The 27,919-nt window shown below is 29.6% G+C and overlaps 11 protein-coding genes across 21 annotated transcripts; 4 read left to right on the top strand and 7 right to left on the bottom strand.

Annotated features, from left to right (window-relative positions):
* Nucleotides 1-538: 538 nt before the first annotated feature.
* On the top strand, nucleotides 539-2,953 carry LOC124499293 (protein GDAP2 homolog). The gene is made up of 2 exons (XM_047063181.2): nucleotides 539-1,182; nucleotides 1,278-2,953. Exons 1-2 carry the CDS (start codon nucleotides 653-655, stop codon nucleotides 2,818-2,820), a joined length of 2,073 nt encoding a protein of 690 aa, XP_046919137.2. The 5' UTR covers nucleotides 539-652; the 3' UTR covers nucleotides 2,821-2,953.
* A 720-nt stretch (nucleotides 2,954-3,673) lies between these two features.
* LOC124499292 (copine-9-like) lies at nucleotides 3,674-8,623 on the bottom strand. Of its 2 annotated transcripts, none has more exons than XM_075731306.1 (3): nucleotides 7,568-8,623; nucleotides 4,348-7,133; nucleotides 3,674-4,268 (listed from the first exon to the last, which is right to left on the bottom strand). In XM_075731306.1, exons 2-3 carry the CDS (start codon nucleotides 6,383-6,385, stop codon nucleotides 4,177-4,179), a joined length of 2,130 nt encoding a protein of 709 aa, XP_075587421.1. In that variant the 5' UTR covers nucleotides 6,386-7,133; nucleotides 7,568-8,623; the 3' UTR covers nucleotides 3,674-4,176. The 2 variants fall into 2 exon arrangements, with proteins under 2 accessions (XP_075587421.1, XP_075587422.1); XM_075731307.1 differs by having other exon boundaries at nucleotides 7,590-8,498.
* On the bottom strand, nucleotides 8,149-9,476 carry LOC124500245 (tax1-binding protein 3 homolog). Its single transcript, XM_047064300.2, has 2 exons — nucleotides 9,243-9,476; nucleotides 8,149-9,161 (listed from the first exon to the last, which is right to left on the bottom strand). Exons 1-2 carry the CDS (start codon nucleotides 9,288-9,290, stop codon nucleotides 8,835-8,837), a joined length of 375 nt encoding a protein of 124 aa, XP_046920256.1. The 5' UTR covers nucleotides 9,291-9,476; the 3' UTR covers nucleotides 8,149-8,834.
* A 226-nt stretch (nucleotides 9,477-9,702) lies between these two features.
* LOC124499706 (Adenylate kinase 2) lies at nucleotides 9,703-11,250 on the bottom strand. The gene is made up of 4 exons (XM_047063652.2): nucleotides 10,990-11,250; nucleotides 10,458-10,897; nucleotides 10,232-10,399; nucleotides 9,703-10,156 (listed from the first exon to the last, which is right to left on the bottom strand). The coding sequence occupies exons 2-4, from the start codon at nucleotides 10,857-10,859 to the stop codon at nucleotides 9,932-9,934; spliced, it is 795 nt and encodes a 264-aa protein (XP_046919608.1). The 5' UTR covers nucleotides 10,860-10,897; nucleotides 10,990-11,250; the 3' UTR covers nucleotides 9,703-9,931.
* Nucleotides 11,251-11,426: 176 nt separating this feature from the next.
* Nucleotides 11,427-12,825, bottom strand: LOC124499705 (uncharacterized). The gene is made up of 3 exons (XM_047063651.2): nucleotides 12,630-12,825; nucleotides 12,013-12,538; nucleotides 11,427-11,937 (listed from the first exon to the last, which is right to left on the bottom strand). Exons 1-3 carry the CDS (start codon nucleotides 12,702-12,704, stop codon nucleotides 11,462-11,464), a joined length of 1,077 nt encoding a protein of 358 aa, XP_046919607.2. The 5' UTR covers nucleotides 12,705-12,825; the 3' UTR covers nucleotides 11,427-11,461.
* Nucleotides 12,826-13,085: 260 nt separating this feature from the next.
* On the bottom strand, nucleotides 13,086-16,282 carry Ald1 (fructose-bisphosphate aldolase). 3 transcript variants are annotated; one of them, XM_075731303.1, is made up of 6 exons: nucleotides 15,659-16,282; nucleotides 15,383-15,523; nucleotides 15,155-15,297; nucleotides 14,657-15,081; nucleotides 14,138-14,596; nucleotides 13,086-13,499 (listed from the first exon to the last, which is right to left on the bottom strand). In XM_075731303.1, exons 3-6 carry the CDS (start codon nucleotides 15,261-15,263, stop codon nucleotides 13,407-13,409), a joined length of 1,086 nt encoding a protein of 361 aa, XP_075587418.1. In that variant the 5' UTR covers nucleotides 15,264-15,297; nucleotides 15,383-15,523; nucleotides 15,659-16,282; the 3' UTR covers nucleotides 13,086-13,406. The 3 variants fall into 3 exon arrangements, with proteins under 3 accessions (XP_075587418.1, XP_046919606.1, XP_046919605.1); XM_047063650.2 differs by lacking the exon at nucleotides 15,659-16,282 and having other exon boundaries at nucleotides 15,383-15,587; XM_047063649.2 differs by lacking the exons at nucleotides 13,086-13,499; nucleotides 15,659-16,282 and adding an exon at nucleotides 13,616-14,025 and having other exon boundaries at nucleotides 15,383-15,580.
* Nucleotides 16,283-16,482: 200 nt separating this feature from the next.
* Nucleotides 16,483-17,659, bottom strand: LOC124499707 (uncharacterized). Its single transcript, XM_075731304.1, has 3 exons — nucleotides 17,368-17,659; nucleotides 17,046-17,273; nucleotides 16,483-16,975 (listed from the first exon to the last, which is right to left on the bottom strand). Exons 1-3 carry the CDS (start codon nucleotides 17,389-17,391, stop codon nucleotides 16,622-16,624), a joined length of 606 nt encoding a protein of 201 aa, XP_075587419.1. The 5' UTR covers nucleotides 17,392-17,659; the 3' UTR covers nucleotides 16,483-16,621.
* Reps (RALBP1 associated Eps domain containing) lies at nucleotides 17,269-22,402 on the top strand. 8 transcript variants are annotated; one of them, XM_075731297.1, is made up of 6 exons: nucleotides 17,269-17,685; nucleotides 18,394-18,861; nucleotides 19,008-19,327; nucleotides 19,406-20,434; nucleotides 20,498-20,630; nucleotides 20,719-22,402. In XM_075731297.1, exons 2-6 carry the CDS (start codon nucleotides 18,845-18,847, stop codon nucleotides 20,891-20,893), a joined length of 1,674 nt encoding a protein of 557 aa, XP_075587412.1. In that variant the 5' UTR covers nucleotides 17,269-17,685; nucleotides 18,394-18,844; the 3' UTR covers nucleotides 20,894-22,402. The 8 variants fall into 8 exon arrangements, with proteins under 8 accessions (XP_075587412.1, XP_075587409.1, XP_075587415.1 ...); XM_075731294.1 differs by lacking the exon at nucleotides 17,269-17,685 and adding an exon at nucleotides 17,784-18,158; XM_075731300.1 differs by lacking the exon at nucleotides 17,269-17,685 and adding an exon at nucleotides 17,785-18,158 and having other exon boundaries at nucleotides 19,412-20,434.
* Nucleotides 21,326-22,379, bottom strand: LOC124499030 (uncharacterized). The gene has a single exon (XM_047062879.2). It carries the CDS (start codon nucleotides 22,377-22,379, stop codon nucleotides 21,690-21,692), a length of 690 nt encoding a protein of 229 aa, XP_046918835.1. The 3' UTR covers nucleotides 21,326-21,689.
* Nucleotides 22,403-22,629: 227 nt separating the features above from the next.
* Nucleotides 22,630-24,161, top strand: LOC124499700 (uncharacterized). The gene has a single exon (XM_047063648.2). The coding sequence runs from the start codon at nucleotides 22,928-22,930 to the stop codon at nucleotides 23,948-23,950; it is 1,023 nt and encodes a 340-aa protein (XP_046919604.2). The 5' UTR covers nucleotides 22,630-22,927; the 3' UTR covers nucleotides 23,951-24,161.
* A 369-nt stretch (nucleotides 24,162-24,530) lies between these two features.
* LOC124493852 (uncharacterized) lies at nucleotides 24,531-26,143 on the top strand. Its single transcript, XM_047056963.2, has 3 exons — nucleotides 24,531-24,903; nucleotides 24,994-25,116; nucleotides 25,704-26,143. The coding sequence occupies exons 1-3, from the start codon at nucleotides 24,703-24,705 to the stop codon at nucleotides 25,776-25,778; spliced, it is 399 nt and encodes a 132-aa protein (XP_046912919.1). The 5' UTR covers nucleotides 24,531-24,702; the 3' UTR covers nucleotides 25,779-26,143.
* Nucleotides 26,144-27,919: the final 1,776 nt, after the last annotated feature.

Genomic DNA, 27,919 nt, shown 5'->3' with positions numbered 1-27,919 from the left:
TACCATGTTTACAATCAATTGAACATATATATATTCTAATTGTTTTTCTTGTAATTTTTTTTTTTATATTGCCTTCTATTGCATATAGTTGCAAATTCATTACAGTTAAATTCACTTCGAATTGATTCGAAAATGAAGAGCAAAAAAAAAGAAAAAAAATAATCAATTTTTTCCAGAGATTTCAAAGTTTGAATAAATTGGTCTCGCGCCCGTAAATTCGAATTGCAATTCACTGCAGTAGCTTATCTCTTTATACACACACACACACACTCAGTCGGCTTTGTTCTATTTGTGAATATCCGTTTCGTAAACGATGCCGATAAATATACATGTAGCTTGAATTTATTAAAATTCGTCGACCAAAAAAAAAGAAGAAAAAAAACTAACGTCGAACTTTGTTTTTGAGCCAATTTTCGCCATATCCAATTTTCATTCATGACTCTCAAGAACCATTCTCTTATCTAATCATAAATGCAGCCTATTTGATTGATTGATTGATTGATTGATAGCTAATGATGATCAAAGATCAAAATACAATACAAAACAAACAGGCTGAATGATGTTGTCATGCTTGGGATTTTTTGTTTGCCAATAGTTTCAGTTTTCAACAATCAATTGTGGCGGTCTAACTGATTTTTGATATATAAATACGATGAATAACGATCGACAATCGTTGTCATTCTTCTTTATTTTTTTTTTTAATGAAGGTTTTCCAAATTTTTTCTTAAAATTTTTTTTACACCTCACAATGGCTACATCAATTATTGATTTAGAATCATCGTCTTCGACGACAACAACGACAACTATTGGCCATGGTAATTGTCATTGTCAATTACCATGGACAATGGTAACTCCTTGGTCTCTTGATTTGATGGATTCCGAAAGTAATGATCAATGCTACACGAATGATGATGATCATCATCATCATTCCAAATCGTTGAAGATTGTTACATTCAAAGTGAATAAACATTTGAATTCAAAAATCATTCTCTGGAATGGCTGTTCAAGTTCAATGTTACGATTAAAAGTGGATGCCATTGTTCATCCAACCAATGAACGTTTTGAACGTGGATCAAATCCATTAACAAATGCATTGTACAAACATGCCGGTGCTGAATTACGTAAAACTCTTTATAATAAATTAAAATATTGTCCAATTGGATCGATTAAAATAACCAAAGGGTAAGAATTGATTAATTAATGTTAAAATCTTTAATGGACAAATTTTTTTCAATTTAATTCTTGTTTTTTTTAAAAAAAAACCTTCATATTTATAGTTATTCAATTGCTGCCTATTATATAATTCATACAGCCAGTCCTCATTATAAATGCAAATATCATTCAGCGTCAGAAACTGCCTTATTTAATTGTTATCTACATGTATTACAAGCGGCTAAACATTACAATATTCGTACATTGGCCATTGGTAATCTAGCATTGAAAGAACATCATTATCCAGAATTGGATGGCATTCATCTTGGTATACGTGTCATACGACGATTTATGGAATCATATCCGGATGCATTTGATACAATAATATTGTGTATGCAAAATGAACATGAATATGATCTTTATCGATCAGTGTTGAAATTATATTTTCCACGTAATCATCATGAAGAACAGATGGAATCATCATTGTTACCAGCTAATAATGGTGGTCCAATGGGCGAACCCATCATACCGGAACGAGCAATACGTATTCAAGAAAATCCTATTAAAAGTTTACAAGAAATTAATGATTCCGGATTGGATGATAGTTGTGATGATCTTTGTGCTTATTCATATTCATCAAGCTATTCAACTGATGCTAATGGTCAAGGTACCGGTAGTGATATTAATATCGATGAATGTCGTGAAAGATTGATCGAATTGAAATATCAACAAGAATTTGATTATACACCATCATTACCCTCATCACCAATGAAACGTTCATCGTCATTTGTGACGTCATTTTTTCATACAGGAAACAATCATCATAATCATCATCATACACAAGAACATTATAGTTCAATGGAAAGTATGGCCTGTCCATCACCGCCTTCATTCACGCGTAATCAACATCATAATCATCATCATTCATCGACGAATGTGCAAAATCCACATCATTTCGATGATTATGATCAACAGGATCAATTTATGCTTATTGAACATAAAAGACAATTGAAATTTGAACGATTATTACGAAAAATACGGCGACAAGAAAAAGATTTATCGGAAACGGTTCGTGATAGGCTACAGGAATGTATTTACATTTCTAACATCACCAAAGATGATGATAATAATAATAATAATGATTCCGTTCTCATCATAATCGGTCGAGAATTAGCCAATCTTTTCCATAATGAATTGGATGGCCATTTTGATCAGATTATTGCTCATATTGTTAAGATGTTGGATAAAATATGTCGTACTGGCAAAAAATATTCGGTCATCTATTTCCATACAATGGCTGATAATGTTGAACCGATTATTGTGCCAAAAAATCAGCCACCAAAAACTCAACTATTATCACGTTTATATGAATTCATTTCACATCAACATCAGAATTTATTGCAATCATTCTTTGTGGTACATCCATCCGTATTCAATCGGCTTTATGTTTGGTGGCTAAAAACATTTCATTGTAAATTTCTAAAGGATAAAGTACAATTCATACAACGATTAGAACAACTATCGGTCCATATTAATCGAAAACATCTAGAACAATTACCAACATTCATTATGGAATATGAACCTAAATCGAATGCTACGTCATTACAACTATCATCATCATCATCATCATCATTGTTACCAGAAAAATCAAATACTACGACTTGTTGAATTGTAATTTTAGAATTTTTGAATAGTAATATTAATATTATTATTATTATTATTAGTAATGTTTTCATGTTGAAAATAAAGCAAAAAAAAATCCAATCCATTTCCATTCAATCAGATATTTTTTTTTCATTTAAATCAGCAGAAAAAAAATTCTATAAAAATGAAAATCGATAATTTCTTCTTCCAGATATGACTCAATGAAAGACTAACCTAATCATCAAATACAGAGAGAGAGAGAGAGAGAGAGAGAGAGAGAGAGAGAGAGAGAGAGAGAGAGAGAGAGAGAGAGAGAGAGAGAGAGAGAGAGAGAGAGAGAGAGAGAGAGAGAGAGAGAGAGAGAGAGAGAGAGAGAGAAAAAAAGAGACGACGGAAGAGAGGGGGAGAGGAGAGAGAGCGAGAGAGCGAGAGAAAACGAGAGAGCGATGAGAGAGAGAGGAGAGAGAGAGACGAGAGAGAGAGAGAGAGAGAGAGAGGAGAGAGAGAGAGAGAGAGAGAGAGAGAGAGAGAGAGAGAGAGAGAGAGAGAGAGAGAGAGAGAGAGAGAGAGAGAGAGAGAGAGAGAGAGAAAAAAACTCTTGATGCACGAAATTTGATATCGACAATCATTCAGAGATCAATGATCAATGTCGCAATCATCATCATCATCATCATCATTTTTTTTGTATTGATTAATGAAACATTTTTATTGATCATTATCGATCATTATTCAAGTTCATGTGTTCGAGAACACATGGGAAAAACCAGACAAATCGAACGAAAAAAAAAAACATTTATGGAATTTCCATCTATGCACATATTACATTTGATGATTAGTGAGAAAATAAAACCAAAAAATTAATGAGAAGCAAAACGGATGTATTTTAAAAAGTTTTATTTTATCATCATCATCATCATCATTTATATAATCAATATGATAAAACAAACAACACAGAACAAAAAAAAAATCAGACCAAATGGCGTAAAATGAATGAATAAATGACGGTCTGAATTTTTCGTGTGTGAAAATCCGTAGATGAAAATTTTCAAAAAAAAAACAAAAAAAAAATTCCGAAAAAAACATTTTGTTCATTCAATGGATGTGAATAAAGTGCTGAAACCACCAGGTAAAATGTCAATCAATGTATGTAGATGATTCATTCAGTGTATGGATGTGTAATATTGAAATTATGCCTCCCCCCCCAAAAAAAAACGATGAAAAAAGAGAGACAGATAGAATTTTATTCTTTGTTTTTTTTTGCAGATTATACATGATGATGATGATTTAGTGTAAACAAAACAAAACATATTTGAAATTGAATTTGATTGATTGGTGATCGATACAAATTTTTTTTCCTCCCATTATTATGTTGCGATTGATTTATATTTTGTTGTTGTTGTTGTTGTTGTTGCCGTTGTTTTCACTTTGAGATACATCCAGATTTGGTATGAATCCTCTGGATTTCATATAGCCTGTTTATTGAAAAGAAAAAAAAAATTTTATTATTATTTTAAATTTAAATTCATTAGACAAAAAAAAAATCATAAATACCGGTCATTTGATCAGGAATTTCGGCTAATACTTCACGTGCAAGATCAGCCTGTGATCGAATGTATGGTCCAGTTTTCGAAATAAATTTATTTAATGGTACAAATTGAACGATATCACGTTCAGCATAACGACCATTCACCGATAGCCGTATATCATCGGAATCTAATTCATCCATTGCGGCAAAATCTGCATTACCAACACCAACAATAATGATTGAGATTGGTAATTTTGATGCATCAATAATGGCATTTTTTGTTTGATGCATATCCGAAATAATACCATCGGTTATTATAAGCAGTATAAAATAATGTTTTCCATCTTGAAATTTTGTTGCAATTTGTGTTGTATTATGTATGACTGAAGAAAAATTTGTTGGACCATAAAGCGTTACATTTGCCAGACAATTACGATAATGGGAAAGAATTTCCGATATACTTGAACAATATGGATGTGATGGATTGCCATTCAATGCAAATTGATGTGATACATCACCACTAGGAGGAATACGAGCACCAAAACCGAATGCCGGAAACATTCCAGCTGAATCGTATTGTTGAATAATTTCACCAACAGCTCGTAGAGCTATTTCATATGGATTCGGTTTTCCACCGAAAATATCAAGAAAATGTAATGAATGTGGATCTCTAGGTGGTCCATTTGATGCGGTAAAATCAATGGCAACGGCAAAATGCATTTGTGTGCCCGATTTAATGTAATCGATGAATGTAATTTCTTCAGTGACGGTTATCTCTTTCAATATAAGATGACCACAACTATCGGATGGTTGTTCTACACCATTCACTGGTATAATTGTTGCTTTACGTTTACCAGTCTCTGTACCGGTTGCAATATTATCGAAATTGTTTTTATTATTATTAACACGATTACTACCACTTGAAAATGGTGATGAACTAGTTGAGGAATGATGATGGCTCGGAGTTTTAGGTGGCTGCAACAAGAATCGTTTGTTAGCCGCTAATGATACATAAACATTGCGATTAGATGTGGCTGGTGCCGTCATCGATGATTGTGTCGTACATAGTTCACGAAGCGATGTATAACTGGTACCGATAAGAACATGTTTACCACTGGATCGTGAATCATAGCAATCAATTTTAATTGTACGATCATAATCACCATTACATAGTGTACGAACACGCATCGTAATCGGTAACCATAATGGACATTTTGATGAACGAACTGGTTCAGATTTAATAACCACTGAGAAAGTACCATCTTCATTTGAACGTGAAATTACCAGAAATGGATCCGGTCGGAATATACCACAAATGGAACGAGGTAGATTTTCAGCTGCAAAATGCATCTGAACAATTTGTTTACAACTAGATAGCTCTTCTGTTACAATAATTATTGTACCAGAATTTTTATCCGGCATACCGGAAAGTGTACGAATGTATTGTCTTGATGCAAATGAAACAATTTCAGCTAATGTTGTTTCATGATAACCAAGAAATTCTTTATCATCCGGATCTTGATCCCAAACTTCAAAACGAATTTTTTGTACAGTTTCAAAATTATAATCAATTATAAATTTTTTCACCCATTCTGGATTCAATGAATCAAGAATAGTTTCCGTACGGCCTAATTCATAAAATTTTTCTTGCCATGAATCTTTCATTAATACTAGGCAAAATGGATCGGATTTTGATAAAATGTCACGATTCATTAATGAACGACATGAAATGGTCATTTCAATTTTACTTGTTGGCATTATGGCACGTCCACCACCAATCGATTGTCTTTGTTGTGCTTGCTGCTGTTGTGGTTGTTGTTGTTGTTGTGGTTGTTGACCCGGTATTGATGTTGAAGACATTGTTATTGTTGTCGATGTAGGTGGTTGAATTGTTGATGTTAATAAAGGATTATTTATGGCCATTGGTGATTGTAATGGCGCCGAAGGTGATGAAGTAGCCATAGCAGTTGAATGTATCTGCTGCTGCGGCTGCTGCTGTTGCTGTAGATTTTGATAGGGGTATTGATATTGACCACCATCAATAATATTTGGTTGTTGATTCATATATGTGTGGATAGATTTTTTTTTTTTGATTTTATCAGCTGTAAAATATCAATAAAATAAAATTTTTATTTTATCGAAATTTTCAAACGTTTCATTCAAATATTTAAAAATATTTGCCTCAGTAGCGATCAAATGATTGGCACAAACAACAATTGATTGATTATTAGACATTATAACAACGATGATGATGATGATTATGATGATAGGCTCATTTGACTTGGCCAATTTTCGATTAAATTTTTTTCAAATTAATCATCAACAATTGACATCATCATTTTTTTTTATTGTTTTAGAACAAATAAAAAAAAACATACACAGACATTTATTTCATTTGCAATCGACCATCATCAATATATATGTATTTGTTGCTCATAACTAAATATAATAATAATCGAAATAACATCGTAGTTACCATCGATATTTTGTTGTCATTGTTGTTGTTGTTGTTGATAAGAATTTCAATCATTAATAATTGGATGAAACGCACATAGAAACAAACAAATAAACAACACAACAGAACACAATAAAAACACTTGAAAATTTTTCTCAATAATATTTTGGGTTTGGTTGGTTTTTTTTTGTAGCAGAGCATCAAATCAAAAAAAAAAAACGGCTACCCCTGTTTTTTTTTCTTCTTTTGTTAAATATTATTATGTCATGAATACATAATAATGTCCAGTGTTTTTTTTTCATATATAATAATAATAATAATAATAAATATTAATATTGATTGATGCGTCAAACGATGCTGTTAACGAATGAATAGTTGTTGTTGTTGTTATTAGTGATGACAAAAATAGTTGAATTATTACAGATATATATAATAGAAAGCAAGAAAAAAAAATTATTTAGAACATCAAAATGGACACATATAGAAAGAAAGAAAAAAAAAATTCGTTCAATACAGTTATTTGTCTGTATATGAGAATGTGGATGTTTGTGTATGTTTGTTTGTTTGTTGCTGAATTTTTGTTTTGTTTTTCATTCTTTCTGTCGTCCACACACACACACATACACACACCGAGAGAATTAATGTTTTTTTTTTCATCGTACATATATATATACAGAGAAAATTAGCCTCCTCATTTGAGGGTGAGCAATGTACAGTGAAAAATATATAAGAATTTTATTTTCAAACTAACACCAAAAAAAATTTTTTTTTTTTTTTTTGCAAATGCTTACCCACAAAATATTCGCTACTTACGCTTTACGAATTTTTTTCCCACTTTTTGTTTTCAATATACTAGTGGTGGCTATTAAATTTGGATCTTGCGTACAAATATAACAAACATACAGGGAGATGGATGAGAATGGAATCAGGCAAAATAATTTTTTTTTTTCATCTTCTTCTTTTTGCACCATCCATAAAATCCAACTATTATAAATCGAATGAAAGAAAGAATGAAAGAACTAGAGAATGAGAGTAGAATATATTGTTGTTGGTTTTTGATGATGAATTTATTTTTGTTGTTGGTTAGAACCTATAGTAAAAAAAAAGATACGGCATCCAATTGTATTGTATTGTTTGTAGCCTAGATTCTGTTCTAGGATGCTATTCAATATTTCATTTGAATCAATTCGGGTTTTTTCCTTTCCATTCTCTTTTACACACGCACTCTCTCTCTCTCTCTCTCTCTCTCTCTCTCTTTTGGACTGGTTGACACATTGAAACAACCCAAAATAGTGTGTGTGTGGATAATGGCCGATCAAGATGAACCAAATAACCAGAAAGAAATAAACAAAACAAAAAAAAAAGAAAGAAATGATGAGAAAGGAAAGTATTATTTGTTTCGTAATGTTTATGGTATTCATAAATATATACACACACACACACACAAACAAATAGAGTAGTAATAGTTGCAGCAGTAGAGGCAAAAATGATTGTTACTGTTAATATTCGATATATATTATATATAGAATCTGTTTCTCTAAGAATGCGCTGGCGCCAGGTTGTTTTTCAATTCTCAAAATATTCTTGGTGACCATATTCCATATTTCATATTTTGTTTTGTTTTAATCTCCAGTCATGAGTTTGCTATAGAATAAAATGAAATTCACCAAGAAAACAAGAAAACAAAAACAAAAAAAAAGAGTTCATCGTTCCAAAACAAAATAGAAAAAAAAATTGTTAAATGCATTTGACAAAAACAAATCTTGATTGCGTTTGTTTGTTTGTTTTTTTTTTGCTGTTTTCGTTTTTTTTTTCTGGATCAAAATGACAAGTTTTTTCCATGTAACAAAAAAAATGAAAGGATTTTGGATTTTTTTTTCTGTTCTGTTTCAAACAGTTTTTTATTTTGAATATGATGAAAGACAGATGATGATGATGATGATGATGATGTTGATGTCGATGGAAAACAAAATGTCGATGAATAGAATGAATAATAATTATCATTATCATTATATTTGGATTATAATTGAATGAAAATTTTCATTTTTCATTTTCACATTAATGATTAGGCGATGTAACACCACGACGTGCTACTAATAAATTTAACACTTTACGTGTATGCATAAAATTAACAGCCTGTTTATGTGTACACATTGTAAAATCCATTCCATTACATCCGAGTATTTTATCGCCAAATTGTAATCCAGCACGATATGCTGGTGCTTCATATTGTACATTTGTTACATAGATACCATGATCAGGAAAATTATGTGGTGATTGACGATAATCTTGATCAATACCACCACCAATGGAGAAACCAGAATAATAAAATCGTTGTTTTGTTTCTGGATTATAAACTTCGTCTTTTTCTAGACATATCATTAGCTAATAATTTTTATAAATCATTGATTGATTAATTTAATTTAATAAAAAAAAAAAAAATTAAAATCAAACATAATAACATACCGAAAGACATTCGATCGGTGCTCCAGGTTGATGTTCAAAAGCCATCATTTAATATAACAAAATGGAAACAAAAACAAAAAAAAATCATTTGAAACAAAAATTTTAGTAGGAAAAAAAAACAAAATTAAAAAATGAATTCAAAATGGACATGACAACGATAACAACAAGTGGTATGAGTCTGTATATTTATTATGTATATGAATAACATAAAACACTCACATGCTCATATAATATATGCTCACATATATTGGCAACAAAAATACAAGATGCAATGAAATAGGCTTGGCTTGGCTCGTCGTCTCGTCTCGTCTATCATCATCATCATCATTACCGTCATAAATGGCCACTACCAACCCACCGACCACAATTATCATCCACAAAAATTAACGGCACACAAAATATATTTTCAAAGGATAATATAATAAATTAATGAATGATGATGATGATTGAAAATCAATATTATTAATTATTATGACTCAAAGTTTTTGATTTTATTTTTGTTTTTTGTTTTTTTTTTTTTTTTGGTTTGAAACAAATTGAAACAACTTTGGCGTTTATTTTACTTTTGATTGCAAATTACAAAAATGATTTGATTTTTAAAAAATTTTTTGCTTGTTTTTTCTCTAAATTTGAATTACCAAATGGAAATTTTAAAAAGTCACATTGATGTTCCTATGATAATGATTGATTCATTTGGAACTAATGGTTCCATACTGTTTCAATATTGAATCAAATATCGATTGAATGGCAGCAAAAACTTGATTGGTTTTTTTCGATGCATCAATAGTGGATAAGACATTTTTGGCACCATAGAATTGTACCAATGGCGATGTTTGTTGATGATAGGCAGCCAATCGTGTTTTTAATGATTTTTCATTATCATCTGATCGTCGTTTTAATGGTTCACCGGTTATCTAATGATTAATTGATTGATCAATGTGTTATTCAAATTATTATTTATTATTGATATTATTTGTATTGAAACTTACATCATCGGTCATTGGAACTTTAGGTGGATTGAATACTTCATGATAGGTACGTCCACTTTTTTCATGCAACAAACGACCAGTGATACGTTTGATGAGCAATGAATCATCAATTTTAAATTCAATCACTGAATGTAATTGACTTTTACGTTTTTCGAGCAATTCGTCAAGCTATAAAGAATTTTGATTTATTTTAGAATAATCATCATCGTCATCAGAAACAACATACTTTTTTAGCTTGTTCAACAGTGCGAGGAAAACCATCGAGCAAGAATCCACGAGCACATGCCGGTGAATCGATATTTGATTCAATCAATTGAATGACCAATTGATCATCAACCAGTTTACCTTCACTCATTATGGATTTGACTGTTTTACCAAGCTCAGAACCGGATGCAATTTCGACACGTAACATATCACCAGTAGCCAATTGACAAACACCATATCGTTGTTTAACCATTTGTGCCTGTGTACCTTTACCGGCACCTGGTGGACCAAGAAATATTGTATTCAATCGTCCCATTTGTGATGATGAAGATCGTTCATATGCTTGAAGGCCACGTAACTGTTTACCTTCACGATCATCATCAGTTAAATTTTCTCGTGGTCGAAGTATTGGTTTTGTTGCCATTTTTGATTTAAAAAAAAACTTTTATGCACCGGTTTAAACTAAATCATAGAAAAATGAGACCATCCAATGAATGAATTGATAGGAAAATGAACAACAAAAATGAAGATAAACAACAATGTATGATACTTACCAAGATTTTATGGTTCAAATCTACTCAATAATTTGAATGATATCGATCGAATGAATTTTTTCTTCTTCGTTTTCGAAGGACGACCAAATAAAAAAAAAAAATTTCCTTTACCTACTTTTACACAACAATCAACAACGATCAAATGGTATGCGTGGTGCTATCGCATTCAAACACGAACAGTGGTTGTTGTTGTCATCGTCGTCGTGGTTACCGGAAAGATTCTTTTTCAGATTTTCGAATTTTTTCTTAATTTCGAGAAATTTTCTACCAACCAAAAAAAAAACAAACTCATTGCCATAAAATTAACATATTTCAAAAAATAAAAACAAAAAATAAATAAAAAAAATTCAATTCAATTTTGCAATTTAAACTCCACCTGGAGGTTAAAATGGATAACTGGCTAGTAAATTGGAAAAAAAACATAAAACCAAACACACATGAAAATAGCCAGACAAAAAAAGAAAATTTTTTTTTATTTTTCAAATTTATGCTGTAATATTGTTGACAGTTCAATATTAATATCGTTTAGAACACCAATTTGTTGTAATAGAAAACGATTTTCATCATTTAATTTTCTAACTTTACCTGATAATAATTTAATCAATAATCTAAGTATACTGATTTCATCTTGTTGATCAAGAATTTCAGGCAAATTAATCCTTATACTATCCTGTGTTGATAGATTATTGAATTTACCACCACCATTATGATTGCTATTGCTATTATTAACCACCAAAGATGTTCTACGTGTTGTTTGATCATAATGATGTTCAATCAATGAATTGTTTGCTTTAGTTGTTAAATCATCATCATTATTATTATTATTATTCATCAATTCATTTATAGAATATGCACTTGATAAATGAAGATGACCATCTTGAAATGAAGTTTCTTTTGATTTTAAATTCTTGACCGTATGATGATGATGATGATGATGATCAAAATTTTCTAATGAAAAAAAAAAAAAAACAGAAATTATCTTTCAAATTATGAATCATTCATTCATTTTTTGTTTTCATTCACCTGTAAAGCTTTTGTATGCCGGTGCCGTTACAATTCCGGATCTTTTACATGATGCAAGATAATCATCGAGATGTGTGCTTAACATTTGTGCTAGATTATCGAATACAGATTTTGTAGATGATTCTTTGTATGGAAAATGATGTGGATGTGTTTTCGATAATTTTATCATTTCTTTACCACCACCTGATGATGTTGATTGATCCATTTTAGCTAATTTTTCTTGTAATATATGATTAATGAAAACATCGAATGAGCTAAGTATCATTAATTTCATATCATTATCATCAAATAATTGATCAGATTTGTTATTACTACGTGACCCGGTACCATTATCTGTATGAGAATTTTTCATTTCAAATTCTTCCTGATTCATCTGTTTCGAATGATACATTAACGATGGTGTAGATGTTGATGACGCTGATGATGATGTGGGTAAATTTTTTGTATTCACACAATCATCATCAACAATCGAATTTAATGGATCTTGATGATAAATAACTGCAATATTTCGTCCGATTGAATCATTCTGCAAAAAAATTTTAATATACATTAATTAATTATTCATTGATGATGATTATTATTTGTAAATTGAAAAATAAAATGAATTTGAAACAAACCTTTGTTGCGTCAAAAGAATTTGAACTATTATTATTAGTGTTTGATGATGATGATGATGATGTATAATTACCCATTATCAGTACGATTCAATAACAAAATGATAACGATCGTATTTTCGATTGAAACAAAAAACGCACATATGAAATTACATTTTAACTTTGTCAACAGCAACAACAACAACGCTACAATGGGATTTAAATGAAAATTTTTTTTGTTTTTTTTTGGTATATTTTTAGCATCATATTGTAATTCATCATTGATAATTCTTTTTCTTTTTGTTGTTGTTGTCTTCATGTATTTAAAATTAAGATTATTTAACCTTGAATGTTGTTCTGTCGTTGCACATATACACAAAATGTGTTGGTTTTGTTTTTTTTTTTTGGCTTTCTTGTTGTATTCTGCTTCGTATTCATCAAATTTAAACTGGATTTTTTTGTTTCATATTGAAAAATGACATTTCAAACAGGAAAAAAACATAATTTATTTCAAACGTAATTCATAAAATCATTATTATTATTATAATTTTCAATAAATCGCAACCGATGAAAACCAAATGTCCAAGATATTTGGATTTTAGATGAAAGGAAAAAAAATCAAGATAAATCGGAAAATAGACTAGATATTGTTTCCGAACAAAACTATGTGGCTAAAAAATATTACTAAAAATTTTGAGAAAAAAATCTTTTTTTTTCTTGCAACTAAAATCAGGATTCATCAACTTTTTGTTGTATTTGTTTTATTTGGTTGTTTGTTCCACCAATTTTGTTGTTCCATATTTAATATTGATGATCTTTGATGAATAAATCTTGATCGGCAGCGGCACCAACCACACCGCCAGTATATTGTCCTTGTGCGGACAAACTGTTTGCCTGTTTTGGTTTTTGATTTTTTTTTTTTTTTTTTTTTTTGGATAAAGAAAAGTTAGAAAAAACAATGAATGAAAATAGGATGATTGTAATGATTGGAAATAAAAAAAGAATCAGATTATTGGATGTGAAAAAACACCTTGGGTCATTTTTTTATTTATCAAAATATTTTATCGATTAGAATCAGAAAAAATAAGCTCGGATTTTGGTTATTCTGTCATGGTTCAGCTTATTCATGCAAAATTTTATATGGAAGCATAGAATGTCGAAAGGGAAAAAAATAATGTCAATTTTCATGATTTCAAACTGTCATCAATCAGGTTGCGGATACTATTGTATTGGGTTGTGGAAATCTAAACAAAAAAAAATTGCTGAAGGGTCGTCATTCTCATTATCTCAGTGCATGTGTGCAAAGCTCGTGGTTTTTCATTCATTAGTATTTATGTTGTGCAACAAAATTCGATTTTGCTGAAGCCAAACTTGGAATCGAACCGGCTACATATTGACCTTTGTGTGCAAGGACATTGGCCTAAAAAAAATGTCATTTCAAATAAATAAGCGGATATTGTGAATTTGGTAATATAACGTCGTATTAATCGATGATTATGTAGGCTTTGTTTATTATGAAATTATATGCTTACCTTTGCCCGTTGAAGAAATTCTTTTTGTCCAGCTGAAATATTTTCTGGTTTACCTTGCCAAGCACGCAAAGCAGATGCTTGCAATGCACGACCATAACTGAAGCTCAATGCCCATGGTTTTTTGCCTTGATATTGATTAATGGCATTCAAATTGACAGATGCTTCTTCTTCTGATTGTCCACCAGATAGGAAAACAACACCAGGAACGGCAGCCGGAACTGTACGTTGAAGAGCAGTTACAGTGGCTCGTGCAATATCTTGTGGACTAGCTTTCTGTGGACAGCTTTGACCTGGAGTGACCATGTTTGGTTTCAATAAGGAACCTTCCAAATAAACATGATGATCATTCAGGGCTTTGTATACGGCGGCTAACACAGTTTCAGTAACTTTTTGGCATCGTTCTAAATCATGATCACCATCTGGTAAGATTTCTGGCTCAACGATTGGAACTATGCGTGCCTAAAAAAGCCCAAGTGTTTACACAACAAAACAAAACAAAAAAAAACAACAGCGATTTACCTGTTGACAACAGCTAGCATAACGGGCAAGAACATTGGCATTTTCAAGTATAGCCAATGCAGATGGTTCATCTTTGCCAATTTTGAGTACACAACGCCATTTAGCAAATCGACATCCATGATTATAGTATTCTTGGCATCGTTTTGTCAAATTATCAAGACCTTGAGTGGTTGATTCACCATTGGTGCCTTGCAATGTGACAACACCAGTGTCGACTTTGATACCAGGAATGATTCCTTTCTTTTTCAACAATTCCGGAAACGGTGTATTATTATCATCTTTTTGGTAAACAGTTTCATCGAACAGAATCACACCGGAAATATATTGTTCAATGTTTTCACTGTAGAACAATAATTGTCGATATGCTCGACGATTTGGTTCAACATTTTCAACATTGATATCAGCGAAACGTTTGCCAATTGTTCCTAATCGATAGCCAAGAAAAAAATAAATAAGACACTTGACATGATGATCATGAATAATGGAAATTTTACTTACCGGTACTTTCATCAGCGGCCAAAATACCTTTACCAACCGAAACGATAGCATTGGCTGTATTTCGAAGTTCTTCTTGAACATCGACAGGTAAATAATTGAATTTAGCCATTATGATCGGGTTTTATTTTGTTGTTGTTTAAAAACTTGACATAAAAAGGAAAATTAAAAAAAAATAAAATGAAATTATCATTATATAATCAAAAGCAAAGAAAAAAATTCGGTACATACGAATTAGTTATTAGAGGAAGATTAAAGGTAAATTTCGAGCCGTACGATACGATGCTATGCAATCAAATGCAATGAAACTTATGGATGATGTGAGGTTTTTGTTCAAACATACACATATAATAAACAAGCGAATACTTTCTCCTATAGAAAAAAATAACAACAAAAAAAAAGATTGTTGATAATATTGAGGGAGAGAGATGAAAAATAGTGAATAAGGATGTTTCAATGTCAACCTAGACAAGTTTTTTTTTTCTTCATATATACACAACTGCTAACAATTTGGCTTTTAGAACAAGTTGAATTTCTCGTTTTCATATATGCTATGCTATTCGCTATATATGATATATATTCGTATTGCTTTTAGATATATAAATTCAGTGGTGGTGGTGGTGGTGGTGGTTGGTTGGTTGGTTGGTTCTTGTTGTTGTTGTTGATTATGTTTATTTTTTTGGTATCTGGGTGATTTCCATTTCGGTTTCTATATTATATTATTAATAGTTTAATAATAAGCTGAAATGTTGATCATGATTTTTATCTATAGATACGTGAAGAAATGAAAATTGGAGTACATTATATGATGAATAAGAAAAAATTTTACAATTTCACAAAATGTTTGTTTTTTGGTCAAAATCTTTTTCTGGTGAAAAGTTAATTAAATATAATTGAACTGTTAAATAGAACGGATTTTTTGCTTTAATGTCAAATCGAAGGTCATTTTGATTTTTTTTTTTCACATACACTAATTGATTGTATTTGTACAATATTATCATCATCATCATCATCACCATAATCATTAAGAAGCAAAAAAAAAGCAATCAGAAAAGATCAAAGATCATTACATGATCAATGAATTATGGCGACATTTTTTCTCTTTATCTGCCTTAAAAAAAATTTGAATTGATAATGATAATAATTTGATTTGATGATCATCCGAAAAACAAACAAGCAACTAATTTCTGATCATGGCATGACAATTACAATGAATAGAAAGAGAGAGAGAGAAAGAGACAAAAAAAAATGGAAATTTTTTTCCGGTCAAAAATATATAGATCAAATTGATTGCATCATGATTACATCATCAACATATAGAAATAATAAATGTATTCAGAATTGGACATACTCAGTACTATTATTATTCTATAAATATACGAAAAATATTGGGTTTTGTTTTGTTTTTTATCCAAACAAACAAATTACAAACAATACAATTCAATTCAAATACAGAATACAAATCAATTTTCATTTTTCTTTCAATAATTTCAATCGATTTGTTTCAACACAATTGGAAAATTTTTCCACTTCACGACGACATAATAATGGTTGACCATAATTTTTACCATAACAATCAATAACCGATTGTTCATGTACACGGCATGGTTTTTCCATATGAATATAATGATCACGAAAATATTGATTCTCCAAACAATCTATTTCTTTTTGTAAATGTTCACTATGTTTTCGATGTAAATCTTTATTTAATTGATCTAATTCTTCCCATTTTTGTCGCCATAATTGTTGATATTGTTGAAATTTACGTTCATATTCACCACGTATACCATATAATAGAATACTTGGATCAAATGCTGCATGTCTCTAAGAAAAAAAAATAATAATAATATATTAATGAAAAATGAATCAAATCAATCAATGTTATTATATTGACCATAATATAATTTGGATCAAATGTTGGAAATGCCATTAGATTTGATCTATCGGAATTCTCAGCTGATGGGGACATTTTTTCCTTCGATTGTTTCGATGATGATGATGGAATTTTGTCATTAAAAATTGCAGATGGCGTTTGTTGTTCACCTTCAGTGATTTTTTTATCACTGCTAGCAGTTTTAGCATTATTTTTAGCTAATAAATAATCGAATAAAGCCGGAGAAATCTAAACACAGAAGCAACAACAACAAAAAAACGACACAAACGATTCATGTATACAATTTTGATAACAGCAAACAAATTAAACAAAATCAACATACCGTTATTGTATCGTGATCACGCATTATTCAATTCTGTAATGAAAATAAAAGACAAATTTTTTTTTTCGTTTGAAAAAATTGGAATGAATACAAAAGTTTGGTCCAATCGAATCGTTAGGAAAACACGTTTTTTTTCGAAAAAAAAGTTATATTCGAAATTTTTGGAAACTTTTACAGTTGTTGGAATGTGATAAAGAAAAAAGTGCAATCGATGAAAAGAATCAAGATTTTTAATAATTGAATTGAATCAAATGAAAAAGATTTTTGATTCAAAAAAAAAACAACAACAACAGCAACAACAACAAACCCTGCATGCATGCAAGTATTTTTTATGTTTATTGTAAAAAAAAACAAAACTATTCATAAATGCAATGACACAGTATAACGATGATGATGATGAGTATATTTAATATTTGGTCTGGATTTTTCTTTCAGTCTCTCTCTTTCTCTGTCTCTCTGTCTCTCTGTGTTTCTCTTTGGGCTTTCGTTTCTTTTTTTTCTTGTGTTTTCACCTTATTGCACAATATTTTTGTTGTTGTTGTTGATGTTGATGTTGATGATGAAGTTTCTTTATTTCAGGCAATAAATAATCAAATTGAATATATAACCAGTCTTTCTTATATTATTATTATTATTATAATGCAGGCAACTTTTTTTTTATACTGATTTTATTGTGTATGTGTGTGTGTCTGATATGTATTCGTTTGTCTATAAATATGATATCTGAATGATGATGATGATGATGATACTACGCAATCTATAAGATTAAGCCAGGTATTATATAGTCAAAGGTAGGCATATATAAAAAAAAATTATTATTATATATGTCCGTGTGTGTGTGTGTGTGTGTGTGTGAGTGTATGACCGATAATAATAATGACGATTGAATGAATACAACAACAATATATGTGTGATGTGATTGTATAATAATCCTAAATTCTTTTTTTTGTTAAAAAACAAATCTCTCTCTCTCTCTCTCTCTCTCTCTCTCTCTCGCTATTTCTCGATATTCGATATTCTATGAAGAATTGGCCAACAACAACAACAACAACAACGTCCATCTTAAAATATCAATCAATTTTGATTTGATTCAAAAACAATCCATCACTATATATTATTAATACGTTCATCATCATCATCATCATCGATGATAATGTTGGTCATCATTTTTTTTCTATCCATATTTCATAAATGCTGATGATGATGATGATATTTTGTTGAATGAATGAAGAAGAGGAAAAAGAAAATAAAAATAAATAAAAATCCTCATACATTCATACACATACACACAAACACACACACTCAAATCACTCATATAACGACATCATCATCATCATAATAATATTTGGTCACAGTTATGGCTGATAATAAGTTTCATTATTTGAAATATTTTCATCATCATCATCATCATTTATATATGTAATATCGAATGTGATTTTTTTTTGTTTTTGTTCTGATGTATTGACGACAAAAAAAAATGTCCAACTTTGATAAGTAAGTAGGATTATTATTCTAAAACAAAACCAAAAAAATTCAAATATGCAAATTTTTTTTCTTGGAAAAATTTTTTTTACACCTATTTTTCGCCTCTCTCTAACGACGATGATCATGATGATGGCCATTATTTATTTTTTTTAAAGAGAAAAAATAGTATTGCCACCGCCACCACCAGCATCAACGAAAACCAAGTTGAAATTAAAACGGGTACATACAATTTCCGGATCATCAACAACGGCAACAACAACAAGTACAAAGATTAATAATAATAATAATAATGATAATTTTCATCCACCGGATATAAGCAACAACAATAATAACCATCATCATTTTAATAATAATAATGATAATGATAATGTTAGTCATCAACAGACTGCTGCAGCTAAATCAACAATAAAAACTTTGTCAACAACATCATTGCCCGAACAGAATAGCTATGGCCAATTCACTATGGATAGCATTGGTATGATGATATTGACAAAACAAAACAAAACAAAATTTGTAATTAATATATATATTTTTTTTCTATTAATCTATTAAGATTTAGATCGACTCGATATTGATGATGATATTGATTCATGTTCATTGGATCTTTGGTCCATAACCAAGGAACAACAATCATATTATACTAAACAATTTAAATTATTACAAGGAAATTGTATCACCGGTACAATAAAGGCTAATGTTGCAAAAATATTTTTTGAAAAATCCGGTCTCAATATTAAAGATTTATCACATATATGGAAATTATCCGATATCGATGAAGATGGTGGTCTATCATATGCTGAATTCTGTGTAGCCATGCATTTGGTTGTACTTAGACGTAATAAAGTAGAATTACCTATACAACTTCCATTACCATTACGAAAAGCATATCGACGATTAATGATGTTAACATCAACATCAACATCAACAACATTTTCAATGGTGAATAATGCACAAAAACAGCCTATTGGTATTGTTCGATCAATTAGTAGTGGAAGTAGACAACATTCCAATAATAATAATAAAATGATGAATACTGAAAATGGTACTAGTGGTGGTGGTGGTGGTGATAGCTTTCCAATAAAAAACGATACATCATCATCTTGTCAACGAAGACATAGTCAAAATTGGACACGATTCACTAATGATTCACCAAACATGTCAACAATCAAACAGAATAATAATAATAGTAGTATTGATAATAATATCGTATCCAATAATAATACATCACCAGCAAAATTAGCAAATTTTGATTACAATATAATTGATGTTATTGCTACTAATCCAAATATTCGTCATCCAGTACCATTACGTGTATCACCATCATCACCGGCATTGTTCGATTTAGAACATTGTATTGTAATGGATTCAAATCAAACTAATAATAATAATAACAATAATGATGATAGTAAACGATCATCATTGAATGATTCGTTTACATCATCAAAATCAATTGATTCATGTCGTGAACAATTTTCTCCATTCAAAATTATCAATCATCATCGTTCAAATAATAAACCGAATTCACCGAATGAATTTTTTACTCGTAACACTTTGTTACCAACCACAACCACAACAGGAACAGGTCTGTCAACCACAAACAATTTATAATAATAAAATTAATTATAATTTTCAAAATGAAATATAGATTCAAATGGCATACAATCATTGAAACAAATTATTGATCATGTTCGTATGATTGAAAATCGATTCGAACAACAATCCGTTACATCATCATCATCATCATCAGATAATAATGGTATTACTGTGATACCATTTGAGTAAGTTTTATATATAAATATTTAAACATAAACAAACATTTTAATCCTTTTCACATTTCATTTCATTCCATATCATATCATATCATAGAAATGTAACAAAAATTGATGAATTACAACAATCGATTCGTATTTTGAATGAATCAAATCAACGTTTACAGCGTACAAATCAAGAATTATCAATAGATTTATCCGCTATGATTAAAATTGTAAATCATTTGATTAAACAATATTCATCCAGACAACAACAACAACAACAACAATGAAATATTGTTTCTGCTTGTTAAAAATGAAGAAGAAGAAACAAGATTACTTGCTCTTTCATAAATAATTTCAAATTCATTGGTCACAAACTCTATTATATGGTCTTTCTTTCACCAAGAAAAAAAAATACTTTGAGTGAAACTAAAAACTTATATATATAATATAATATATATCCAACACACCTCATTTTCTCAACTGTCTGTCTCTGTCTCTCTCTCTTTCTCTCATTTTGCATTACAAAATATTAATGTTTTTGATTTGAAATTTTTTTTCCTACTTTATTTTTATTATTTTTTTTTTAAATATTTTATTTTTTATTATTGATTGATTGATTGATTAATCGATTGATTTGTGTATATGCAATGGGGTGGACAAACAAATGCAACAAACAAACAAACAAACCATCGATTGAAAGAATGAAAACAAAAAATTGATTTATTTTTATTGATCTATAATAAATATATTTATTTATATCATTTTTTTCAACAAAAAAAAAATTTTGATACAAAATGCAAGAAAAAATTTATTCAACTGTATACCTGATATATAATTATTATTATATGGAAGTTGTGAATAATGATGATAATGATGATGATGATAATTTTTTTCTGAGGTATCAAATCACAATTATTGTTGAGTGAAACAAAACAAAAAAAAAATTGGAAAAGTGTTTGTTGAGAATGAAGGAATCGAATAATTCAATATCAATTAGCCTATCCAAATTGAAAATTCTATTCAATACAATTGTTTTGTACTTGATTATTGATTGATTGATTGATTAGAAATTTTGTTTTTGTTCTAGTAATTAGTATTTTTCATCATATGATATGATGATGATGATGAATCTATTGAATGATGATGTGAATGTTGTTGATGATGGCCATATTCAGCGGCAGCAAGAACTAAATCGGAAAAATTTTCCGTTTGATGATGATTATTAATAGAATTTGTTGTTGATGTTAATTTCGATGATTCATAACTTTCTAATAGATTTAATTCAGCAATCTCATCGTTTAAAGTGACCACTTTTTTAAGCATTTCATTATCATGTTTATGCATATTATTTAATTGACATTTAAGATGTGTTAATATTGTTTCAAAATTTTTCATACGACTCTGTATTGCCGATATACGTTGTCGTGCTAATGATTGATTGAAATCATGATCAATAATACCGATTATTGGATCAGCTAGTCCATGGTTAATCATTCCTGAACCTGTGGCCAAACTTGAACTTGGATCTTCGTCGACGACTACTTCATCATCATCATCATCATCGTCAACTTCATCATCAACTTCATTACGTACAACATCATCATCGTCGTCGTCATCATCTTCATCATCACCTTCATTACCACGCGATGGTTCATCATCGATATCATAACGTTGTTGTATTGCAGCAGTGACATATTCATCGACAAGATTAGGATCAGGATATTTTGGCTTTTTTCCCATCATTGTTGAGCTACTAATGGATTGTTGATCCATTCGATATTATTAGATTGTTGTTTCACTGTAATTATTAAACATATGATTAATAATTAATAACATCAATTATTTTCAATTTGGATAATCAAGAATCAAATTACCATCACAATTTATGACAACAACAACAATATTTTTTAATAATTTTACGAGCAAATCACATATACTACCACTATTATGATACATTGATTCATAAATGAATCGAAATAGCCGATATATGTTGATGAAATTTTGTCTCTCTGATTCTATTCATTGATCGATCGATATATATGGCTCATTGAATTTGTTTCATAGAATTTTACGAATATAAACAAAAAAAAATAAAGAATTTTCCATCCACAAATCTGTGATATTTTCTCTTCTTGTCCATCCTTATCTGTTCTACTTATGCCGTCATCATCATTATTATCATCACACAGTATTGTTCAAGTGTTGTCCGTTTTCAACTAGAAAAAAATTGTTTTTTTTTTTCACGAAGAATTTCGATTTATCCAGTCAATATATATTTAAATAACATTGAATCATAAACGTTGTCCACATTCATATGAAATATGCTTCGAAATTGGCGTTGGTTTAATGGCCCACAAACCAAACGTTTTGTACGTCGTGTTCGTTTGAATATTCTATTTCATCCAAAACATTCGATTTTGATTCTAATCATAACAATCGGTTTAATCTATGTTCTTTATCAATTGTTATTTTCACCATTCATAAGTAATCATGATAGCTATGATTCACAATTAGAATTATTGACCAATATGAATAAATGTGAATCTATGAATCCATTGGCAATGCTTGTATTTGAAACATTCGTACGACGAATCATTAATACATTTGATATGCTTGAAGTAACATATTTTCTTTGCTATGAAACATTATGGTCAACATTGAAAAGAGCAAATGGTGATCATAAACATAAAAATGGATCAAAAATTCGATTGAAAATAACCGATGCTTGTTTTAATCTATGCATATTGAATGAAGATCTACAACGTCATGATGAATCTATTATTGAACGACGTTTTCGTAATAATGGTATACAATTACATTATATACATTCAGATGGTATTTATGTATTAAAACCAACAACACGATTAATTGATATGACTATACCAAGAGATTTAGATGCCGATGGTATTCGAGAGAAAAAAATCGATGAAGAAGAATTACATCCAATTCTATTCACGATACATGCACGAATACATGTGTTTGAAAAAGATTCACAAGAAGATATGTATCGTCGTATTGGTTGGCGTAGTAGACTATTACCATCGACAATGTGTAAACAATTACATTGTTTTCCAACCAATTTAATCGATAATAATGATGATGATCAAGTAATCACAAATTCTTCAAACAAAAATGATCGACAACAACAACAACAACAACAACAGAAATCCAGACAATCAACAATGGGACAATTACCGAAATTAGAATATTTACCATCATTATTTGTTAATGTACCACGTGAAGGTTTAGAGATACAAAAATATCATTATCCAGATACATGGTGGACGATGACCGATTCAGTTGATGAATGTTCATTATCATCATCATCATCATCATCATCATAATAATGATGATGTGGAAAATCATATGTTGTTGTTCATTCATTTGTGTAAAATGTGTAAAAATGTATTTTTCATTTTATTTTGTTTTTTGTTTTTTTTTGTTTTTTTGTTTTGGGCCAACCACTCAATATCTATAGAGTACATAGTTCTAGTTCAGTCAGTCAGTTTATATAATTATGTATTTTATTAAAATAAAAAAAAACAACAAAACAAAAAAATTATTTTCACTTTTTCATTTGTTGCCAAATCAAATCATATCATATCATTATTTTAAATGAAATAAAATGAATGTGAAAAAAAATACTAGTGAGAAGAAAAAACTGGTGCAAACAAAAAAAAAACCTAACGGTTTTTTTTCCTATTAATAATTTACCCTACATTTTTTTCCACTAACGGAAATAGGAAAATTTGTTGATCCGATTTCCGAATGGGGCTGCTATTATTATTAATATATATGGCTAACAAATACCCCCCAATCACCATTATAGATATAATGGTAAAATAATTATAATCTAGTTTCAAAGTTGAAAATAATCTTCCGGATTTAATTTCATCCATAAATAGCCATCGTTGATCAATTGATGAGTTATCATTCGTATTATATCATTCATATCGTAAACATTGTGTATTTGTGAATTTTAAAATTTTCTTTTTTTTTTTGTTTTGTTTTCGTTCACAAGCAAAATAAAAAAAAAGTGAAAGCATATTATTTTGAGAGACAGATAGAGATAGAGAGAGAAAGAGAGTGAAAAAAAATGGCAAAATCATTTTCATCAACATCAATTATGTTTATCACCATGGTGACAATCATTACCATGTTTGTCGGTTGGTCATTGGCTATTGGCCGTAATCCAACACCTGTTGAACATAATGCTTGTCGTGTTAAATGGTCTGAACATGTTAATGAAGTGAAACGTACATATAAAGATGATCGTGCACGTGTTGTTGCTATAAATGTAAGTGGGAATTTATTCGTTTTTTTTTCTCACAGCTAGATTATTCATGATTATTTTTTTTTGTAAATTTATTATTTCCTTCAAATATAGCGAGGATTGGATGGTGCACCATGTATGACATCTTGTCGTATTATATTCCGTGGTAATCAAAAAGATATGGAAGATATTTATACACCAGATGATGTACAATGTGCAAGTGGAGCTAATCCAAGAGTAAGTATATACATTTCATCATCATGAATTATGAATCATAAATTAGTTAGATATGAAAAAAAATTATTTCATTTCATTTCTGACAATTGTCGCCAATTGTCTTATCAAATTTTTTTTTTGTTGATATTCTTCATACCATAAGCAATGCAGCAGAAAAAAAATATGACCATATGTTTGTCGTTTTTTCTTGAAACCAAGAAAAAAACTACAAACAAACATCCGTCACCACAATGACAGAGAACACATACAATTGTATTCTAGACGGATTTTCATATTTTTTTTCTCGTTGTTATTGCTAATATGGGTGCCTTGTTTTTGATGACGATGACAAATTGTTATACTTTTTTTGGTAGAATATTCTTTAATTTTATTATTAAAAAAACAACATATGTCAATTTTTTTTGAGTTGTTTTCAACTTGTTGACATACGTTTTTGATTTTAGTAATTAAAACGACAGATTTATGATCCTTATTTTCATTTTCATTCATTGTTAAGAGACTAATTAATTATCGTTTTCATTTTTTTTGTTGTTGTTGTTGTTGTTGTTGTTATTGTCCCATTTATCCATTGTCCATCATAATAATAGTTTTGCCAAAAAGGACGATGTGTTTTGCCAGCCAAATATCGTAATGGACAGAATGATGAATCGATTGAAGTATAAAGTGCAAAAATCGATGGATATCCGATGGCGAATATTTTTGAACAATTAAATTATTATATTTCCCGTTTCTTTGAATCGATTATGTTTATTTTATTATTGGATGATATTCATAAATATTCGTATTTTCCATCCATTGAATCAATAATTTTCTCACTCTCGTAACTCATTTAAAATTCATTGAACACACACACACACATTCACACACACGCACAAAAATGATTATTACTTTATTATGATGATAAACAACAATTTATAAATGATCAACCTTATAATATAAGTAATGTTTGTATTTTCAAATAAATTCAAAATCATTACAATCATTATCATCATCATCATATTAAACAATTTGATTGATCGATTCATTATCATTTTTTTTTCATAAGATGTTGTTTACCTATAACTTTGTTCGTTTGATCTACACCTAATCGATAATAAATAATATATATAAACAAAATGTAACGAAACTATTAACAGGAAAAAAAAAAATTTTTTTTATCGATAATTTATATGCAAAGCAAAACAAAATAATGTGCTGATAAATTATAGTTCTTAATTATAATTTCAAATGAATTTCTGTGTGTGTTTTTCCTTTTCCTCCTCCCAATCGTTTTGTTTTTTGTTTTTTTTTCTAGTTTCATTACATTTACGATAATCGACGTATTTTTGTTCTTGTTTGTACAGGAAGACAGACAATTTGGACTTTCCCAAACGATCAAAATTGTAATGATTTTTTGTTTTAAATATTTATTAGCCAGTGTGTAATGATTGAGTGTGTACGTGTGTGTAAATGTGTAGTAAAGAACAATAAAAAAAAATTAATTTGACACCGGAAATGACAGGAGAAAATATCATTTAAATATCATCAATAAATCGAAGAATCGAAAACAATCGATATGATCCTAATATTTTGATAATTTTAAATGAACATCAACAGGTGGCATTAATTTTCATTTAGATTCTTTCAAAAAAAAATTTTTTTTTCTGTATTCCAATCATTCATTTTTGAACAAAAAAAAAAGAATCGATTCTAGATGATGATAATGATTAATATTGTTAAACAAAACAAACACACACACACACACAGTTTGTTTTTGTTCACAATTGTTTGTTCTGTATTAATTTCATTGCATTTCAATTTTTTTTTTAAATTTGAAACAACAACGATAATAATGATGACCACTGTGTGTATATGAACAAAATACTAGCCCCTTTTTTTGCCATAAGTTATACCGCGCCCAAAAGAAATTTATTTTTTTTTTTTGCTCTCGTTGTTTTATCATGGTTATTTTTTTTTTACCAAAGATTTATAGATAGAAAATGTGGTCATGTGTGTGTGTGTGTGTGTGTGTGTGTGTTCATGTATACCTGCTTGGCCACGTTTCATTTTACATGTTCACCATTGATATGCTGGCAACAAACAACAACAAAAAAAATCTCAATTGCACATTGTACGACTTGGTTTACTATTATTATTACCTAAATACATTACCAATATATCCACAGTCCACTTGCCAAAATGTGGCCATTGAAATGTTGAAATAAAGCTCTGCATGCTTATAAAAAGTTTTGGTTTTTGTTTCATCTATCTTGATTTTTATTCAATGTTGTATGATTGCATGCAGTGAGCATCCAGAGATATAAAGCAAAAATCAAATTGCCCGCCATTTATCATGATTATACAACGTCCCCATATATATATATATTATAAAAACGAACAAACGACAATCTCTCTCCATTGCAAAAAAAAATTCCCCTTTTTTTTGATTGAAGTATGTTAGTATACGAAGCAACAAGTTTGAAATGAAAACTAGTATCCAGGTTGCGCAGGTTTTCTTTCTTTTTCTTTTTAACATTATATACGTAACCAAAATTCAAAAAAAAACCAACCAACCAACCAATGATAAGACCTAGCTTGAAGTGTGCAACAATTCCACTACATTTTGAATATTTCTGGCTTTTTTTTATTGAAGAAGAAGACCTATGCAAAAAAAAAATATTTGTAGCTTTGTTCCATTTAGTGTTGAAGTAGTGGCATATTAAATTCACACCATTCATCAATGATTGCAAATCCAAATAACATTTCAATCGTGTATGTGAAAAATAAGATGGTGAAAAAAGAATTCCCTCCTATGGTGTTTCAT

The sequence above is a fragment of the Dermatophagoides farinae genome, chromosome 5 (genome assembly GCF_024713945.1).
Source record: "Dermatophagoides farinae isolate YC_2012a chromosome 5, ASM2471394v1, whole genome shotgun sequence".
Lineage (NCBI taxonomy): Eukaryota > Metazoa > Arthropoda > Arachnida > Sarcoptiformes > Pyroglyphidae > Dermatophagoides > Dermatophagoides farinae.
Note: the sequence above shows the minus strand (reverse complement) of the source record. Positions and strands in the feature narration are given on the sequence as shown.